The 19768-nt window shown below is 57.0% G+C and overlaps 1 protein-coding gene across 5 annotated transcripts in view; it reads left to right on the top strand.

The window, feature by feature from the left end:
• The first annotated feature begins 7198 nt into the window (after nt 1-7198).
• COL16A1 (collagen type XVI alpha 1 chain) overlaps nt 7199-19768 on the top strand; it is a 57573-nt gene continuing 45003 nt past the window's right edge. For 3 of the 5 annotated variants that reach the window (XM_053210521.1, XM_015080613.3, XM_027059821.2), the window contains exons 1-3: nt 16708-16814; nt 18776-18850; nt 18960-19077. In XM_053210521.1, the coding sequence (XP_053066496.1) occupies nt 16742-16814; nt 18776-18850; nt 18960-19077 (266 nt within the window). In that variant the 5' untranslated portion in view covers nt 16708-16741. Of the gene's footprint in view, nt 7347-14756; nt 15130-16707; nt 16815-18775; nt 18851-18959; nt 19078-19768 lie in introns of those variants that run through there. The other 2 variants (XM_053210533.1, XM_027059822.2) reach the window with 2 other exon arrangements.

The following is a 19768-nucleotide window of genomic DNA, read 5'->3' as shown; positions in this document are numbered from 1 at the left end:
AGCATATGCGTATTATGCTTCACAGAATAGCATTATTTCTATTACGAGTTATGTATGGAAAATGCCAGACTCTTCTCAGTGGGCAGGACACTTGAATATCTTAATCTGGCCCAGGTGACTCCCATCCGGAGCTGTCCTAGGACGCCTCAGTGGCCCAGTTCATCCACTCTGAGCCGCTCAGTCAAGCCTGGAGTCAGGAGAGCCTGAAGTGGTCGTTCACATAGTCAGTAAACGTTGTCCACTGCCAGCTCATGCCAGGCCCAAGCTGGGCATTGACAGTGCGAAGATGAGGAAGACAACGTCCCTAGGAAGGATACCAAGGAGGAGGGAAGCAGGACGGATTTTGTTTCCTCTGCCCAAAACCTCCGAGGGGCCTTCTTTTGCTCTCAGAATAAAGCTAAGCCTTCCTACTGTGGCCCGAGAGGTGGGGACTGATCTGGTCCCTGTCCGCAGCTCTAAGGTGTCCCCTGCCATTCTCTCCTCACTAATGGAGCTCCAGCTATGTGGCCTCCTTTCTGCTCCTCAAACACATTTCATGCTCTCTCCTAGACGAGGGCCTTTGCGTGTGCTACACCCTCTACTTGAAAGGCTCTTTCCCAGTGATTTGCTTTGCTGGCTCCTCATTTTCTGATTGAAGCCATCTCCTCAGAAAGGCCTTCCTTCCATACCCTTCGCCCCTCCGAGTCCCTTTGTATCACATCACGTTTTGTATGACATTTTATATTACAGCCTAATCCTTCCATAGCACTGCTTCCCCTCCACCCCCCTTAGGAAATTACAGCACCTGCTTATTGTGTGTCTCCACCCCTCCCCCCCCCCAACCCCGCAACTAGACTGTGAACCTCAGAGCACGGCACAGGGTGAGATTCGTTGACATACATACCATTGCCTGGCACATGATGTGAACTTAATAGATATTGCTGAATGGATGTGGAATTGAAGGTTCCCATAGGACAGCAGGAAGTGGGGGACCTGGAGCTAAAGCTCTGGCCCTTCCTGCTCTGCCACAGGCTGACTGTGTCTGTGTCTGGACCTGGGGGTGGGGGGAGGGTATTTTATGCGCAAGCCTGGAAAGGAGAAAGCCCCACAGGACACCAGCCTCAGGGCATGCATATTGCAAGAGGCTCCTTCCTTGCATATTAACTTGCTGCTGGAGGGCGGCTCTGGCTCCTGCTGAGCTTTTCACGGTCAGGGCCGGGGTTGATTGGGGGTGGGGTTTGGGAGGACAGAGTATGGATGTCCAGAAGACCACATACACCTTGGGGCCAGGGTGTCACCTGTGGCAATATAGGCCGGGGCTTGTTCCCAGGTGGCCATGTATGGGTGCTACGTGTGCAGCTGCGTGTCCCAGCGTGCCCTGCCCTTAGCTGGCCTGCGGTGCACACAGGTGGATGGCGTTTTACAAGTCATCCCTTCCAAGCTCAACCGAGAGAAGGAAGGGCCCTTAGAGACCATTGCGTTCCACTCCCTCCCCCCTCCCCTGTATTGTGCAGAGAGGACAAGGCCCACAGAGGGGAGAGAGGTTGCTTGAGGTCACATCATGAGTCCATGGAGGGTCAGGGCTAATGTTGAGTGAATAGTGAGCATTTATGGAAAACCTCTGGTATACCTGGCGTTGTGCGGGACACTGGGGACTCCCCACGCTAGAGAAGCCACAATTTGGGAGCTGGGGCTAGGGGAAGAGGGAGTCAGACATGGACGTAAGCAATAGGCTCCAGAGCGGGAGAGGTCTCCTCTGCCTTTGTGGGGAGGGTATCCAGGAAGGCTTCTTAAAGAAAGGAAGCACATGTGCTGAGCTTTGAAAGCTCAGCAGGCAGAGAAAGGGTAAGGGGCACTCCAGGAGGAGGGTGCCATGTAAGCAAAGGAAGCATGGAGGCATGAAACAACCTGGCAAGTCTGGGAAACCCTGTGAATCATGTGATTTGGCTGGAGGGGAGGGGAAGGGAGGGGAGGAGAGGAGGGGGGGGAGGGGAGGGGAGAGGAGAGGAGAGGAGAGGAGAGGAGAGGAGAGGAGAGGAGAGGAGAGGGTTGGGCTGCAGACATGAGGCCAGGAGGGAGGCAGGTTCTGATCACAGTGGGCCTCGAAGGGCCATGTTAGGGGTTTGGATTTTATTCTGAGGGTTGCTGGGGGAATCACGGAAGCAGACCTGGGTTTTGGAAAGATTTCTGTAGCTACAGAGGAAAAGCGAATTCGATGTATGCATTTTGAGCACTTACTATGTGCCAGGCACCCCGCTAGGTCCTGATGATTCAATTTGGAGTGAGGCGCCCAGTCCCGGCCCCGCGGTGCGACAACAGACAGGTGTGGCAGGTAGAGATCCTGGTGCACAAACTCCAGAAATACTCCAATTCTCTATTCTTGTTAAGTCAGCTCCAGTCTGACTCACGCTAAGCCCTTTCCTACGAGTTGGCAGAAAATGCAATCTCAACCATCACCGGGGTCCCCTGCCACCTTCTCCAGAGTCTCGTGCAAGGACCTGCTGTCTCACTTGGGCCTAAGCATGGAGGAGGGGTCACCTGTCTTTGATCACACAGAGATGCCCATTGTCTTAGTTTACGTGGTCGCTGAAGTTTCCGGCTATTTAGCTGTTCCTCTGTTACTGAGGCTAGGCCTTCCCCCCTCCCCCACCTGGACTCCAGCCTCCCCAGGTGCACCATCTTCCACAACTCCCACCACCAGTCAGGGGTGGGGCTGCTGGACACATGTCCCCACCACTTCTGCCCACTCTGCAGCTAGCTGCTCTGTCTCCATTCTCTCCCCCCTCCCCCTCCCCCGTCGGCTCCCACCCTCTTCTCTCCACGTGGGAACACCTAGCACAGTCACTTTCAGAAGGTTAGCTTTTTCCAAAGTCAGGATGAGCCATCAGACTTCAAACAGCTTTTGTGAGCAGCCCCACACTGTTCCCTGGGGCTAGGAGAACCAAAGGGCTGGGCTACCAGCTTGGAACGGGGAGGGGAGCAAAACAATTAACATATCAATACATTATCCTGTCGCGGGAGTGGGTTAGTGACCCTAGCAATGACGCTCTGAGACAGCTCCGAGACTGAAGGGACACACCAGGGACAGGAGGGAGCTCAGACAAGGGGCACCGGACTCATTCCTAGGGGGTCTCCTCCCAAGGAGCAGAGTTTCTGCCAGACTGAGCCCTGAAGATGGTGAGGAAAAGTGTTGCAGGAGAAAGGAACAGCAGGTGGGAAGGCCTCTTGGTGAGAGCCAGCAGGGGTGTGTGAAGAACTGACCGTTGGCCTTCGTGAAGGAGGTGGGGCTAGGTGGTGAAAAGCCGAGGTTTGGAGTTCTTGACCATAAAAAGCCTTTGAAAGATATTTACCAAGGGAGTGACAAGACCAGATTTCTGATACAAAACACCACGTTGCTGGCAGTAAAGAATGGACGGGGGAAGGGGTAAAATTGGAGGCAGGGGCGGCGGTTGGCAGGAGCTGCAGAGATCCAAGGACAGTGGCTGCCTGAACCTGGGGCAGTGGCCTTGAGGGACGGCGGAAGAAGACACCAGCCACAGATCATTACGAAGAAGGGGCAGGACCTGGGGCTGGGGGTTGGGATTAGGGGAGGACAGGCCTTCGAATGACTATCTGGGGCCAGTCCCTGAGATGGAGCAGATTGGGTTGGGATGTAGGTGCCAGCAGGACACCCAGGGAGAAGAAGGATTTGGGGTGCCGTGGACCCCTCCCCCCACCCCACCTCGGCATCCCCCCTGCGATTCCCAAACTTCCCGCTAGATGGAGGACTGGTGCTAAGAGACCGGCTCCCCTCCCATCCTCTGCACCTCACCCTGGGAGGGATGGGCCTTCACTTGGGCCTCCTCAAACCCCGCGTCCCTGAACTCGCCACGAGAGCTCAAGTATTTGGGGCCCTCAGCTGCCCCCGCTCCCCAGGACCGTGGCCTCAACCTCTACGGTCCAGTAGTGGGGGTATCAGCCCAGTGACCTCTGCCCCAGCCTCCTCGGCATACCGCCGTGTGTCCGCGAATACAGCAGTGTTTCCGTGTTCCGAGGGGCCTCAAAAACCGGCGGGCTCCCACAGATACGCCCTCAGCTTAGAGACCTTCCTGGCAAGGGCGCCGTGGTTGACCCCCACCCCGCGACGCTCTCCTTCTCCCCGACCCCACGCTGAGGGGAGGAGGCACCCGTTCCTCTCACTTACGTCCCGGCCCCCCAGAGGCAGGCCTCCGTCCAGTCCCAGGCCGTCAGATGTCCGGCATCTGGGCCTTTCTGGACCTTGCAGACGTGATGCAAGGTTGGCCAGGGCCAGGCAGAGCCAAATAGGAGGCGGGGCCTAGGGTGGAGTCGACCGTGGGTGTGGCCTGAGGGGCGTGGCCTGAGTGGTCCGGAGGCGCGGCGGGCGGGAGTGGGGGTGTGTTCGGGATCCCCCGAACTTGGAAGCTTCTTCCTCTCTTTCCCTAGCCTCTTGGCTCGCCCGGGAGCCCCGCCCGCCCTGGCCCCCAGTCCAATAGCCAGACAGACCCGCCGTCGGGAGGCTCCTGGCCCTGCTTAGCAGAGGTCATTTCTCGGGAGGCCGCGCCCAGCTCCCTGGAGCTGCCAGGCCTTGCAGGGAGGAGGGTGGACGGGGGGATTGCATTCTCGGGCCTGCGCCGAAATCCCTGCAACTTCCCCCCACGCCGTGTTTCCATTCTTTTCTAGATAGGCCGCTGGAGGGCCTGGGGCTTGAGCCGGGAGCGGGGAGGAGTTGGTCAGGCCCCTGCGCCCCTACGAGGCCCCCCTTTCCTGCCCCGAGGCCCCCCTTTCCTGCCCCGCCGAGCTCAGGCCTGGAGCCGGCTCTAAAAATAGACCTAGGCGCCTAACGTGCCCACCCAGGAGGGGGTCTGGGATGCCTGAGTCACCCTGCCGGCAGGGCCTCCCCTCATCTCTGGGAGCCGAGGCCAACTCGATGGCCGGGCATCACTCCGACTCTGTTGGCTGCACTCTGGGCTCTTGGCTGTGCCTTGTCCTCCTCCCAGGCCCCGGGAACCGGCCAGGCGATGGCAGGCCAGGCTGGGCGAAGCGGTAGCAGCCACAGCCGGGAAGGATTAGAAGTTCTCGGCCCTGATTTATTTAGTTGTTTTTGTGCGTCTGGCGACGGTGCTCCCCCACCTCCCTGGCGGGACAGTCAGGTCTACACCTGCCCTTCTCTCCCGCCCAGGCCCTCTGGGCTGTTCTAGGCTTCTGGGTGGGGACCTGAGCTCAGAGCTGCAAAAAGTCTCAATGTGGATCTTCTAGATTCTGGAGCTACCACCCCATTCTACAGATGAGGAAACTGAGTCCCAAAGAGAGGAAGGAGTCTATCACAGAGCAGACTGTACTGTAAGAGCCCTGGATTCAAATCCAGTTCTGCCTCTTAGCAAGCCACTGTTTCCTTACTGTAAAGTGCTCAGGCTGAGGATGAATAGATGATAGATATGTAGGATTGTCCTGATGATTAAAATTACTTTTTAGAAAGCAGCCGAGGCGTATTGGGAGTTTCACTTGGGTTCAACCCCAGCCCAGCAAGTTCATTGCCATCACTGGCACCTATATTTCTCCCCTCTGGATGTGCAGAGGCGGATGAGTGGGTGATCTCCCCTCCTTGGAGCCACTCAGCTAAGGTGGTGTGGGCATGGTCACAGGGACGCTGGGATGGACGTGCAAAACTTGGTTCTGAGTGGGGAGGGGGGAAGGGGAGGCGGCATTGCATCTTGGGCTTTGCACAGGTCTGGCTCACCCGACCCTGTTTCCAGATCTCACGAGGGGGAATATTTGGGTCAATCCAGGTTTAAAACCTGCAGACTTGGGGGCATGAATGGGCTCAAGAGTTCCCAAGTTCAGTTTTACCTCGTTGCCAAAGGGTAGGGACACCTCCCCCGCCCCGCACCCCCCCCCCCCCCCCCCCGCATTGAGGAAGCCCTGGCCTTGAACCCTGGTCCACAATCTTAGGCTCTCTGGAAGAATCCACCTACTTCCAGCCACCTGTCCTCTTTGTCAGGCCTTCTCTGAATGGTCAAGGCTGACAGCCCTCCAGTCGGTTTTATTTCTTCATATATTACTTGTTATTTAGGCCGTTTCGAGGCGGCGGGGGAGAGGGGGCGGGGGCGGGGGGAACCTGACTTATACCGGTCAGAAATGTCACTGACCTCTCAAGATGACATGAAATCAGCTATGTAAATAGTGAAGGGGCCAGGGTGGGGGTCAGATATGAACATGGATGTGAGTTACAGGGCAGGAATGAATTATTAACACTCCCCAATAATAATAATGTTAACAATGAACATTTGTGAGTGTTTACTATGGGCTTGGCTTAGTTTCACATGCGCGAATTTAATCCGCCCCCCAATTCCATGTGGTTAGGGTTATCATTAAAACCCCATTTCATAAATATGGAAACCAAGGGCTCAGAGAGGTGAAGGAATTTGCCTAAGAGAACAAAGCCAGGAAGTAGCAGAGTCAGGATCAAACCCTCTCCAACCTTTGATTTTATTTTCTGCCTTGATGAAAAAGTTGAATTTTCACCCTGAACTTCCCCTTCCCCTGCCCAATCCCTTAGGTTCCCTTCCTGGCCCAGTTGCCAAGGTTGACAGGCACCGCCCCCCTCCCGGCCCCCCCCCCCCCAGCCCAGCCCTGGGCACCACTGGAAGGAGGTGGGGCTGGAAAACAACAAAGCTTCTCTCCACCCAGAGATTCCAGGATTCAAGAAATTTACGAGTCCAAATGTCTGAGGCTTTTGCATGGAAAGGAAGAATGTGGGAGTCCCTGGATGCTCTCCTCCTCACCGCACCTCCCCCAGGAGACTCCTTGGCCTGCCCTCCAGGGCGGGGAGTTTGTCCTTTAGAGGGGCTGGGCCCCTTCTTTCATTCATGCGGCAAATATTTATAAGGCGGCTTAGTCTGTCATAGGCTCTGGGGGATAAAATGGTAGCAAAGCAGCTCTTTGTATAGCTTATAGTCTCGAAGGGCACAAAGACACTCAGATAAATCGGTGGCGGATAACTGATGACACCGCTCCCTCTTCCAAGCTTCTGTTGAGATGTGCCTCTTCTGAAAGACGGGCCCCCACCCCAGAGTGGGCAAGAAGGTGAAGACAGTCTCAAGAAGAGCGTAGAGGGCTGGGGGGCGGGGTGGGGGGAGAGCCTGCCAAGAGCTCGCGCGTGTCGTGGTGGTGAGGGTTACCCTTTCTCATCGTGTGTACGGAATAGCTGTCATCTACGGAGGTCCGGGAACCGAGCTCGGCACTTTCGACGTGGCGTCTCACGTAGCCTTCAGTGCCCCCTTGTGAGCTGCCAACAATTCTGTTTTACCGACAAGGAAACCGAAGCTCCCCGCAAGGGGTGGGGTGATTTGCCACAAGTCACAAAGCTGGTAAGTGGTGAGGTGGGGTTTGAGCCCAATTATTCTGGGGCTGGAGACCCCATCCTCACCTACTATGCTGAGTTCTTGTTTGATTTTTAAGTGAAGAAACTAAGATCCAGAGGGGACTAGGGATTGGCTAAGAGTCACACAGCACAGCACGATTGACTTGCCTTGGTTGGTGGCCAAAGGGAGGCCCGGGTACTGGTCCAAACTGTCTCCCACCAGGGTCTCGGGAGGCCAACGCTCTCCCCTCCCACCCTCCATGAAAGGGATTACTGGGGGTGGGGCAGAGCTCGGAGGAAGGCTGGGGGCCAGATGGGCCTGGGGGTCCTCAATGCTGCCTGTGCCCTATCCTCACCATGTTCCTGGAGGCCCTGTGCTGTGGGGTAGAGGCCCTTTGGAGTGCCTTTTCTTTGTTTAAAAAAAATTTTTTTTTAACGTTTGCTTATTTTTGCGAGAGGCAGACAGAGCACGAGTGGGGGAGGGGCAGAGAGAGAGAGAGAGAGAGAGACACACACAGAATCGGAAAGCAGGCTCCAGGCTCTGAGCTGTCAGCACAGAGCTCGACGTGGGGCTCGACGTGGGGCTCGACGTGGGGCTCGAGCCGCGAGATCACGACCTGAGTCGACGTCGGACGCTTAACCAACTGAGCCACCCGGGTGCCCCTGGGGTGCCTTGATCAATGAAAGCTACGTCTACCGCCCCTTCGGTGCTTGTTCTGAAATGTCCCCTCCACGCAGGCCTGGGACCGTGGCTGGTAGTCAGGAGAAGAAGTGTCCTTCACCTTCCGGGAGCTTCCAGTCTGGGGAGGCGGGGAGTTGCCTGGCTTGGGGATCCTTTTACCAGTGAACATCTATGAGCATTTACTAGATAGCCGGCACCATAAAAGTGCCTTTCTCTTTGTCATCATCTCCCTTAATCCTTTCGGCAAACTCTAAGTGATAGATATTGCCTTTATCTCTGCTTTGCAGAGGAAGAGGTTAGGCGACATCCCCTGGTTACGAAACAAGCAACAGCCAGAGCCAGGATTTGAACCCAGGGACAGGAGATCTAATCCCAGGCTCTCCTGCAGGAGTTCTCTATATGGTTTCTGGGCCAGCAGCATCTGCATGGCCTGGGAACTTACTCAAAAAGCAAACTCCACTGAATCAGAAACCCTGGGGGGCTGCTGTCTTTGACGAGTCCTCCAAGCTGGAGGACCTCTGCCCTCCCGCTTTGTAGCCCTGGGGCGATTGCAGGTGACTGATTAGGATCAGGAGCCCTGGGGTCGGGCAGAGCTGAGTTCAAATCTCTGCTCCACCACTTCCCAGCCCTAGGACCTTGAGACTTCAATCTCGAACACTTGGCTTTCTAGCCCATGAAGAGGTAAGGACGGTGCCTTACCTCCTGCAACGGCTGCTGGCTGGGTTAAGTGAGATCCCACGTGCTAGGTGGAAAAAGAAGGGAGGGGAGGCTCAGAGATGGAAAAGGACTTGCCCAGGAGTGTTCCCAGCGAGGGCTCTGTCCTGTGGGTCTGTCCCCAAATGACCAGTTCGAATCCATCTCTACCCTTGCCAGCTATGTGACCTTGAGCTGATGACGCACTGCTCTCTGCCTGCGTCCCCCCACTTAGAACGGGCAGCGCAATAGTACCCCGGGGCCTCCTGTGGATGATTGTGAGACTGAGATGAGTTTCTCTACGTTTGGTGCCACCCAGTGCTTTAGAAAGCCTCAATAAATCTTAGCTGCCGCCACGAAAGGCCGAGCCGGGATCAACGCTGGTGTCTTCTCACGGCCCCCACCCCTGGTCAGAGCACGAAGAGTTCGCGGGCGGTCAGAGAGCGCGGGAATTCTGAGAAGCAGAATTTTCCCCGTGGCGTAGAGCAGAGGTCCTCCACCTCGGCACTGCTGACATTCTGGCCGGATAAGTCTCTTATTACGAAGGGACCGCCCTGCGTGTTTGTAGGATGTTCTGCGGCATCCCTGGCCTCTACGGCCCCAAGTTGTGACCATCAAAAACGTCTCCAGACATGGCGAAATTGGGGAGCAAAACTGGCTCGGTAGAGAACGACTGAGGTAGAGTAGTCAGGCGAGGTGCTTTGAGGTGCTGTCGCACACCAGGTTAGGTGGGTTGATGGGGGATCCTACAGTGCTACGCTGGGGAGGCAGGAGCCTAGGGTCTGGGTAAAGGTAGGACCGGAATCCAGGGCTCTTGTGTGCCTGTTACCTCCCCAAAGATCCCTCGGAACAGGTGCGCTGAGCCCAGGGGACAACCGAGTTGGGGCCCAGGACTGCCTGGCATGTTCTCCCTTCCTCCCTCAGGTGTCCACCTGTCTGGCCGTTGCCACATCTGCATCAGTGCCCGTCAGTACCTGTGTAACAGGTACTTCTCCAGGTACAGGTACAGGTACTTCTCCAGAAGCTCCAGGGTGGTCAGACCAAGCAGGTGCCTGGTGCTATGCGCTGTTGAAATAAGGCCCCCTGGTTGGGCATCTGTAAATGTTGCCAGGGCCAGGGCTGTCTGTGTGGAGGTTGCCGCGGCCCTGCAGGGGAGGTGGGCATCGGCAGAGTAGAGCACTGGCCCAGCCGCTGGGGCCATAAAGCTGCCACCAGAGGTGAAAGATGGGTCTCTCTGCCACAGGGATGTGGACAGCCATGGAGATGTGGAGGCAGGGCTGATTTAAGACGGAGGGAGGGAGAACGAAAACCAGAGTCAGAGAGTCAGAGATACAGAGCCAGAAACAGAGACGCAGGTAGATAGAGACAGGGAGAGACAGAGACAGCGGCCGGGTGAAGAGAAGCAGAGAACAGGGCAACTCTGAGATAAAGAGAGGAGAGAGGGACATAAAGATACAGAAAGTGTAAGGAAAAGGACAGAGACCAGAGACACAGAGAGACGGAGATTCGGAGTTAGGGAGGCAGCTCCCCAAACAGAGGGACACAGGACAGTTAGAAGCAGCGAGGCAAAGGCAAGAAGAGAGACCCAGAGAGCCACAGAAGGGCCAGAGTCACAGGGAAGAAGGCGGGCTAGAGAACCAGAGGTTGACAGAGACACAGAGAAAAGAGGACAGAGAGAGGGGGAGACAGCCAGGGTCATAAGGAGATGGGACAGAGACACCCAGAGAAACCAAGGGAGGCAGAGAGTGGCCTTGGCGCTCTGGTCTCAGTTTCTCCTCTACGGCCCAGAAGCTGCGTGCATGTGGGTATTTCTGCACACGTGTACCTGCATGCCTATGCTTGTGGGGGATACCTCCTGTGGGCGCGCGTCTGTGTCTGAATGCCTGGAGGGTGCCCGTGTGCATTTACCCGCTACTTCCCCAGTGGATGCCTCTGGGGTGCCAGGCTCAGCTGTCGGTGAAGGGTACCAGTGGATATGACCCCTCGTGGAGCTTCTTGCTTATTAGTAGAGAAAGACGGTATACACATATGCACACACACACACACACACAAATACCGCAGCTACGCAGAGATTTGAAACAGACTCAAGATTAGGAGCGACTGGGGATTCCTCTGGATCTGGTGGACGGGGAAGGCCATTCTAGGAGGTGACTTCGAGGTGAGGCCTGTCAAAGAGCCAGCCCAGTTAAAGATCAGGGGCAAACCCTGGCAGAGGGAGGGGTTGGTACAAGGGAAAATCAACCTGGCGAATTCAAGACTGAGAACGGAAGCCAGTGGGGTCCACAGCTTCTGGGGTGAGGCTAAGGAAAAGATCTGGGGTTTTACTCTAGGTGAAATGAGAACCGGAAAATTGGAGCGGGAGCGTCAACCCAACAGGTACAGATCTGGAACGGCCTGGATGGCTGCTGGGTGGGAAGTAGGGGTTGGGAGTCTCCCGCAACAGTCCAGGCAGAAGAGCGCGTGGCTTGGTCTGTTGTGGCCACGTGTGCGCGCATGTGTGTGCACCTGTGCATGTGGAGCTCAGACCACCTCTGCTTGGCTGTGGGAGCCTCTGGGGCCTGTCCTGGGACCAGGCCCCATCTTGGCTTCTCACTTTCCTCCGGCTTCATGTACTGTCCCTGCCAGATGGGGATTCCCCAACGGCCAGCTGGGACAGTGGGATGGGTGGCCCTTGGGCACAAGCTGACATCTGGGCATCCTACCCGGGGCCCAGGAGGCCTTGGTAGCCCCACCCGGCAGCGGCAGGCAGGCTCCAGGGCAGCTGGTGGCGATTAGCAGCGTTGATTATCTCGTGGCGATGCCATCTGGGGTGAGGGCACTGAGCCCAGCCCCACAGGATACCCTGCTTGCTGGCGTGTAGAGCTTTCTGGGGCTGAAGCATATAAATGTGTCAGCAACGCTTGTGTGCCTGTATGTGTGTACATGTGTCCGTGTGTGAGTGGGGGGTTTCTGTGGGAGCTGCCCGTGTCTGTGTGCACATGTGTGTGCGCCCGGTAGATCCTCGGGCTTCTCTGCTTGCATACGTGAGTCGTGATACCTGTGGGCACGGGTTTGTGTTTCCCTGTGTATGTGCATACATATCTGTGCGTACCTGCATGTATCTGTACGTTCAAGTACATACAGGGCCGTGCGCATGTCCAGGGATACATTTCTGTGGGTTCGTACGTGCTCATGTACGCGTCTCTGTGTGTCTGTTTATGTGGAGTATGTGTGTGCATGTGGCTGTGTAAGCATAAGTGCCCACATCTGCGTGCGACGTCTACACGTGTGTTGTGAGACAGCGTATCTGTATGTTCCTGGATATGTGCACGTACGCGTCAGAGGGAGGGAGGGGCATAGGTACGTTTCCAGACTGTGCCTGTAGTATCTCCAGGCTTGGCTGTTCTTGCGAGTGCCTTGGGGTGCCACGAGGGGTTATCTGCATTCCACCTTCTCTGGTCCCTCCAGCTCTGGCTGATCTGGGTCCAGCCCTCCCTTCCTGCCTGGGAGAGTCGACTCTGAAGGGGGGAAAGTTGGGAGTTGCCCGGGATGGCACAGTAGTTAAGAACGTGTGCTGGGAGTCCAGACTAGCTGGGTGTGGGTCCCCGTTCCACCACCTACTAGCCATGTGATCTTGGGCAAGTTGTGCTGTTCCTATGCTCCAGGTTTCCCCATCTGTAACATGGGGATAAGAATAGAATTCTCCCTGGGCACCTGCGGGCTCAGTCAGTTAGGCACCCGCCCCTTCATTTAGGCTCAGGTCATGATCTCACGGTTTCGTGAGGTCAAGCCCCATGTCAGGCTCTGCGCTGGCCGCTCCGGAGCCTGCTTGGGACTTGCTCTCTCTCTCTCTCTCTCTTTCTTTCTCTTTCTCTGCCTCTCCCCTACCTCCCTCTCTCATAATAAATAAACTTTATTTATTTATTTATTTTTTTTAGTATTTATTTTTGAGAGAGACAAGAGAGTGAGCGGAGAAGGGGCAGGGAGAGAGAGCAAGACAGAACCTGAAACAGGCTCTGGGCTCTGAGCTGTCAGCACAGAGCCCAGTGCGGGGCTGGAACTCGGGAACGGCGAGATCATGACCTAGGCTGAAGTCGGACACTCAACCGACTGAGCCACCCAGGCGCCCCATAAATAAACTTGAAAACATTTAAAAAAAGAAAAACAAGAATAGAATTCTCCCTCCTGGGGTGGTTGTGAGGAGTCAAGGAGTTAGCCTCTGTGAAGTTCAGTTGGCACAGACCCTGACCTATTTGTGTTGCCTGTTAGTTCCCAAGTGCCCCCCTCTGGGACAGCACCCTACCCCGAGGCAGAGCCAGAGCTTACCCACCCCTCAGGCAGGGAGTGCCCAGAAAGCCCCACCCCTCCACTTCCCGCCTGCTGAGCTCAGCATTTCCCAGGCCCCACCACTGTTGTAGCCACATCTGGGACGGCTCCCTGGGCTGGGACCACAGTGGGGCTCCTCTTGTGGCCTTGGTTGGGGTTTCCGCTGACTCAGCGCCTCTGGCTCTTAAGGCGGGAAATCCCAGGCCTGCTCCCCGATCTCCCGGGTTAGATGGGGCCACAGGGCTACCATTCAACCATGTTGTGTCTACAGGAAGTCTCCCCTGGTCAGGACACCCCAGTTGCTCCCTCCTCCCCCCATATCCATTCCTAGGACTTGGGAACCGATTTATTTATTTGAGAGGGCAAGCTGGGGAGGGGCAGAGAGAGGGGGAGACAGAATCCCAAGCAGGCTTTGCACTGTCAGCACAGAGCCCAAGAGCCCGATGCGGGGGCTCGACCTTACAAAGCGTGAGATCATGACTTGAGCCAAAATCAAGAGTTGGCCGCATAACCCAACTGAGCCATCCAGGCGCCCCACTCATGAGTCTTTTGAACCCAATTCTGGGTAGTTCCTCAGCCTTGGTGCCCAGAAATTTGGTTGCTGCCTTGGGCAGGGGACCCTTGGGAGGGTTTGATCATCCCTGCCTCTGGATGGAAGGGGACACTGTACCTGCTCCTTTCTGCTCAGAAGTCCCATCGCTTGTGTAGATGCTTGAATCCCCACCTCCTTCCGTCCCGCTACCCCCACCCCTGGCTGGTGTTCACAGTCATAATAACAGTGAATTATTTATTGAGTTCTTTTTTTTTTTTTTTTTTGTATGATACCATTTTTATTAGCTGACAAACCTAGTTTCTTACAGCTCTTCTTTTTTTGGGGGGGGGTTATAGCTATTCTTGCATGTTTGTTTATTTTTTTATTATTTTTAAGTAAACTCTACCCCCAAGGTGGGGCTCAAACTCACCACCCCAAGATCAACAGTCCCATGCTCCAGCGACGCAGCCAGCCAGGCGCCCTATACTGGGCTCTTTTGTGCCAGACCCTGTATAAGCACTTTCACAGACTAACGGTATACAGGTCATTATCTCATCATACAGATGAAAAAAGGGAGTCAAATAGTAAGTTCCAAGCCACAAAGCTAGAGCCGAGGACAGAGACTGGAGCCCTTCTAACCTCACGGAGTCAGGAAGAATAAGGGAGCTGGCTGGGTTCCACTTCCCCGGGGATGGGGACGAGGCTAGAGCAGAAGGGGTTAATGAAGCGCCCACTCCCACACCCGAAGGGGCCCTCCCCCCAGTTCCAACCGAGAGAAACCGACTAACTGGGACTGTGAGGCTGAGAAGCTGGAAAAAGCTGACCGAGGAGGCATGGGCAGCAGCCACGTCACCGCTGCCACGGAACTGGGGAGGAGGGTCTCCAACACCCCCCCCCCGCCCCCCCCCTCCCGCAACACTCCTCCCACCCCCCCACCCCCCCCCCCCCCCCCCCCGCCCGCCCGCCCGCCCCAGCCTTCTGAAGGCCCGGCCAGGAGAGGCGAAAGGGGTGGCACCGGGGAGGACCTTCACGTCCAGCCGGGCCCTTAAAGGGCCGGACTCCCCGCCCACCCGCCAGCCCCCGCCAGCTGCGGAGTCCCCCTCGCCGGGCAGCTCTGGGCACGCAGGGTCCCCGCCCCGCTCGCTCGCTCGCTCGCTCACCTGGCGGGGAGGCGGGCGGGGCGGGCCTGGGCGCGGGGCCAGGCCGGGAGCGGGGCTCTGCGTCCCGCCGGCCGCCTCTGCCACCGCCGGAGCCCCCTCCCGGCCCTCCCTCCCGCCTCCCGCGCGGCGGGCGGGTCCAGCTGTGTTCCATTAGCGGCCCTGGCAAGTCCCCAGCCCCCTGGAACCGCCCCTCTTCCCCCACCCGGAGTGGCCGGCGGTCCCCGGCAGACAGGCGCGCGCTGGCTCGCGGGGCAGCCTTCAGCCCCAGGAGCTTGCGACCTGGGAAGCCGGGGCCCCGCGCCGCCGGAAGTGACCGAGGACCCTCGCAGCGGGCCTGAGGATCCCAGGCCCTTTTTCCCCTGGCTGGCTGCCCTGGGCTGCCTGCATTACTCAGTGAGGTGGGGGATCCCCAGCCACGGTAAGTGGGGGTGGAGTGGGCTGCCTCCGGTGGGGGGCTGGGGACTCAGCGGCCCCCAACGTGCTGTGTGACCTGGGCCAAATGGCATCCCCTCTCTAGACCTCAGTCGCCTTCTCTGTAGGGGAGCTCTAAACTCCATCCCAGGTCTGCGCTCGCTTGCTCGCTCCCTGCCCCCAAACCTGCGCCTCTGTATTGGGATGGGATCACATCCTCAGGAAGCTTCTCTCCTGTCCCCGCAGCCCCTGCTGTGGCTGGGGCCCAGGGGAGTGGAGGCTAGAGAGGAGGAGTCGGAAGGGGACACAGGCACACTGATATTCCCGCCTCCACATGCGTCCACATGCCTCCCGCGGTTGGTAGCTCTTCCACTGACTGGCGAGACTAGGAGGCCGGAACAGGGTTCAGGGATGGGATGTGCACCCCACTAGGAGGAAGGATGAGTAGGACGGAGAAACAGTTCTGCCCCAGGAACAAGGGGTCTGGGGTCCTATCTCCAAAAGTATTGAGGTGAGGGGTTCTTCCTGTGCTCACTCCCTATTCAGGAAGGGTGATAGAATTCCATAACAGCTGGGGGGGGGGGGGAGGAACGAGGTCAGACTTGCACAAGAACTTCCCGGCAGGAGGGCCGACTGGAGGGACGGTCACAGGCTGGCTATGGGCACATGCGTATGTCAGGGTGTATCCGTGAACATGTGTCTCGGGGAGGATGCCGGTGTGCAGGTAGGTTTGGATGCATGCATGCACTGGCACAGATGTGTGTGTGTGTGTGTGTGTGTGTGTGTGTATGTGCCCGTGTGCCGGCATGTGTCATGCTGACACACGAATGACTCCGGGTGTGCCCGCGCGAGCTGCCCGTCTCAGGGGAGGCCGGATGATGTATGGCTCTCCTGGCCGCTCGCTGAGCCTGCATTGATTTATCTGGGCCCATCCATCAGGGTTTAATAAAACTAAGAGACGAGCATCCATCAGCAGGGGAGGTTGGCAACAAGGTCCTGAGCCCGGCGACCTGCTCTCCCACCCACTGTACCCAGGGGGGAAGCTTCCTTGGCCCGCACACAACTCTGTGATACCTTCCAGGAGACTTGGCCTCTGACCTTGTGGGTGCCTGGCAGGGCTGCCTGGCTGAGCTGGGTGCCGCTAGCCAGGTACCAGGCTAGTATATGCACAGGCGGTTAAGATCTCGAAATACTTCCGAGTGTCTTGGCAAATAGTCTCTGTCTCGAGGCCCCTCCCTATCCCAACTCACCTGGCCTTCTAGGACCCTCTAGATTTCTCCTTCATGCAGCAACTATCCACTGGCGCCATCAGATACCGCCTGGACCCAGTCTCAATGCTCCGGCCAGCATTCTGCTCTGGCTGGTCGGTGTCCGTGCCATACCGGTGGTTAAATATTTTGAATATCACCCTGGCGAAAAGCCTAGCCCAAGGCCTGTGGTCGGGCCTCTGAGAGGGACGGGTGCCTGGCCAGACCTCCTGCCACCCCAGTACTAGGGCCTGGGCCCCATGGGCCGGCTGCTACTCGCCTATGTATGATGCTGCGTGAACTCAGGAATCCGTGTTCACAGTCTCTGTGGTTTTCAGGTGCTGCAGCTGTGGCCGACCTCTCTGGATCAGGATGTGGGCACCTTGGGTTTCTGGCTTGTGGCTGCTCAGTCTCTGGGCCGCCTGCAGCCATGGGGCAGATACAGGTGAGATGACACAGGAGGCTCAGGGTGCCATAGGCCTATGACCGGCTCTTTGAGATACAGGAGCCCTGTGTACATATGTGACCCCGTGCCTCGATCACGTGCCCCGAGTCCCAGGCTGGGCTCAGGGTGGTCTGAGGTGTTTGCACCCGTGAGCCTGTGCAGTGTGAGCTAGAGTGTATGTATGTGTGTTTCTGTCTGCATGTTTGTGTATCTCTGAGCATCGCAGTCTCTCTGTGCATCTGTACATATCCCTCTGTCTCCGTGTACGAGAGAACAACTCTCCTCCCGGCACGTAAACTCACCGTGTGCACAGAGTGTTGGCAGGGCCGGTGAGGTTCCTGCAGAAGGAAGCTGCATCTTGAGAGAGGCCCAAGCCCTTCCAGTGCCTTTCATGGAGGAGAATCCGTCCTCCAGCCCACGTGTTCCTCCTCCACACAGCTGGCCCTGGATCCTGGATAAAGAGCCCGCCTCGAGGCCCAGACGCTGGATGGGACAGAGGGTGCAGCTTTCCAGGGCCCAAAGCCAGAGGAAGTTGACCGGGCAACTTGCCCTGCCCTGCTGGGTGCCCTCTGGGCTTCGTAGCTTAGCTGCCTCGCTGAGCAGAAATAGAACTCCTAGAACCCTCATCTAGCTGAGGGCGGCACAAAAACCAAGGTGCAGATGTGAGAGGGGTGTGCCCCCAGGGTGCACGTGACTGCCTGCAGGGCTGTGTGCGTACATGTGTGATTCTGCATGTATGCGCGAGTGCCTTGCTCTCTCCCTTACCGGGTCGCCTGGGGGATGGGGCAGAGAGTTTCAACATCTGTAAGGAATCTGGGCCCATGGCCAAGGGTGAGTCACCCATTGCTGCTGCCGATGCTGAAGACAGTGATAGTCTTTCTGGCCAGACCTGGGGGAGGGAGACTCCAGTGGGGTCACTGGGCCTAGAGATCCAGGATTCCTTCCTCAGTTAGGCAGCCAGGGAGTCCAGTGCCCAGCTTCTAGGAGTTGTCCTCATTATCCTGTCCCAGCTACCGCAACTGCACTGATGGGAAGGCCTTTTGGAGTCTCTCACCTCTAACTCCTGTTATAGCACCTTTCTTAACATTTTGCTCAGTCAGCCTGGAGAGGAGGCAGCCCCATCGTTGCCCATCTGTCCCTTCAGGGTTCTGAAGACCCTAATTAAGCTATCTCCTTCTCTAGGAGCCTCTACCCACTTACCATACCCTGTCTGGACCCCCAAGGTCCTAGTGGTTCCCTTTAGCTTGTGGTCTCTTGAGGCCCTCAGTCTCTTCTTACTGTTTCATAAGGTAGTTATTATCTAGGTGAAAAGTCATTCTGTTGACTCAAGTCTTCTGTCTGGCCTGCCTTTCTGCTTTAGATGTAGGAAGCAAACCCCAGCCATTGCTGAGAACACGTGTACCAGCTGCACGTGGCATCTCTGGTGGCACGGGTATCCCCAAGTCACACGTGTGCAGACATGCAAATGTACTTGTATATAACACAGGCATGCATAATGTGAGCTTTCTTTACCCCCGAAGTGTTTCTCTGCACCCCACCCCCACGCACACCGACTAGGGTATATCAAGGAGGGAACACATGTATATATCCAGCCCCCATTCCGTCTGAGTTCTAGGGCTGCCCCGAGTTTCTTTTGCTCTCTCTCTTGCTGACCTGCCTCCTGAAATCTCGGGGGTTTGGGTTCCGGGAGTTCTCGTCCTGCTCTGCTGTGAAATCAGTGGCCCTGAGCGCAGCCTCAATCTCTGGGCCTCGGTCTTCCCATCTGTATACTGGGGGTCCTCCTGGCTCCCGGGATAGCCAGGGTCAGAAGGTAAGAGGTAAAAACAGCCCCAAGGCAGGGCCTGGTTAAAGGTCCAGAATGGGGAATAAAAACTTGCTTCTCTCCAGCTTTCCCAAGGGCCTGGCTGTACAGCCACCTCAGCCAGAGCTTACCGAGTGCCCCACTGCCAACTCTCTTCCAGGTGAGCAATGCCCACCTTCACACCAGGAAGGACTCAGGTTAGAACACAGAAGCCATGTATCGACTAACGTGACTGGTGAGTGCCCATCTCGTTCAGCCGTCCCTCCTCTACGTCTTCCTGGAGTGGCTGTTACCCCTTCCTCACCTGCCCAGCTGAGCTCTTCATCTGGTGTCTCCCCCCAAAGGCTTTAATCTCATCCGCCGACTCAACCTCATGAAAACATCTGCCATCAAGAAGATCCGCAACCCCAAGGGGCCCCTCATCCTGCGACTGGGGGCAGCCCCCCTCACCCAGCCCATGCGGTAAAGGCCCCAGTGTGACCACTGGGAATCAATGCTCCCCAGCAACTCTGGACGTGGGGGCCTGAACCCAGAGGCCCCTGTGGGTCATTTTATCCCACCCTTTGCCAGGGGTCGACCTGGTCTCCACCCCCGGGGGCTTACAGGATAGGCACAGAGGAGATGCCTGGCAGGCCCACCCTCTCCTCTGTCCCTCCCCTCTTTCTGGCTAGCAGTCGGGGGACAGGTCTGTACCCTAAGGGCACTGTGAGGACTCCAGGATGTGTGTGGGAACCTGGCAAGAGCTGTGTGTGTGTGTGTGTGTGTGTGTGTGTGTGTGCCCACACACACCTACATGTGCCCACATGTGAAGTTCAAATTCCTACAAGTCTCAGGGAGGTCTGGCCCCTCCTTCCCTCTCCAGCCTTATCTTCCAAAATGGCCCTCTTTCTTTCTTCCTGCTCTCGTCGGGCTGCATGCTTTTTAGCTTTCTCCAAAACCTCTTCTCCTAGGCCAGCCCCGGTTATTCTGGATTCCAGGGCAGCCTGGATTCTTTGGAAGAACTTAAGTACAACTGTAATGACATGGTGACATGGCCATCCTGGGGACTCTGTGTTTAGGGCCCTACCTCTCCCCAACCCGTCATCAGACTTGAAGGCTCCTCGAGGGCCGGCACCTTCTCTGTGTTTTCACCACTGTTATCCCCGGCAGCCAG

This window comes from Acinonyx jubatus, chromosome C1 (assembly GCF_027475565.1).
Source record: "Acinonyx jubatus isolate Ajub_Pintada_27869175 chromosome C1, VMU_Ajub_asm_v1.0, whole genome shotgun sequence".
NCBI classification, from domain to species: Eukaryota; Metazoa; Chordata; class Mammalia; order Carnivora; family Felidae; genus Acinonyx; species Acinonyx jubatus.
Note: the sequence above shows the minus strand (reverse complement) of the source record. Positions and strands in the feature narration are given on the sequence as shown.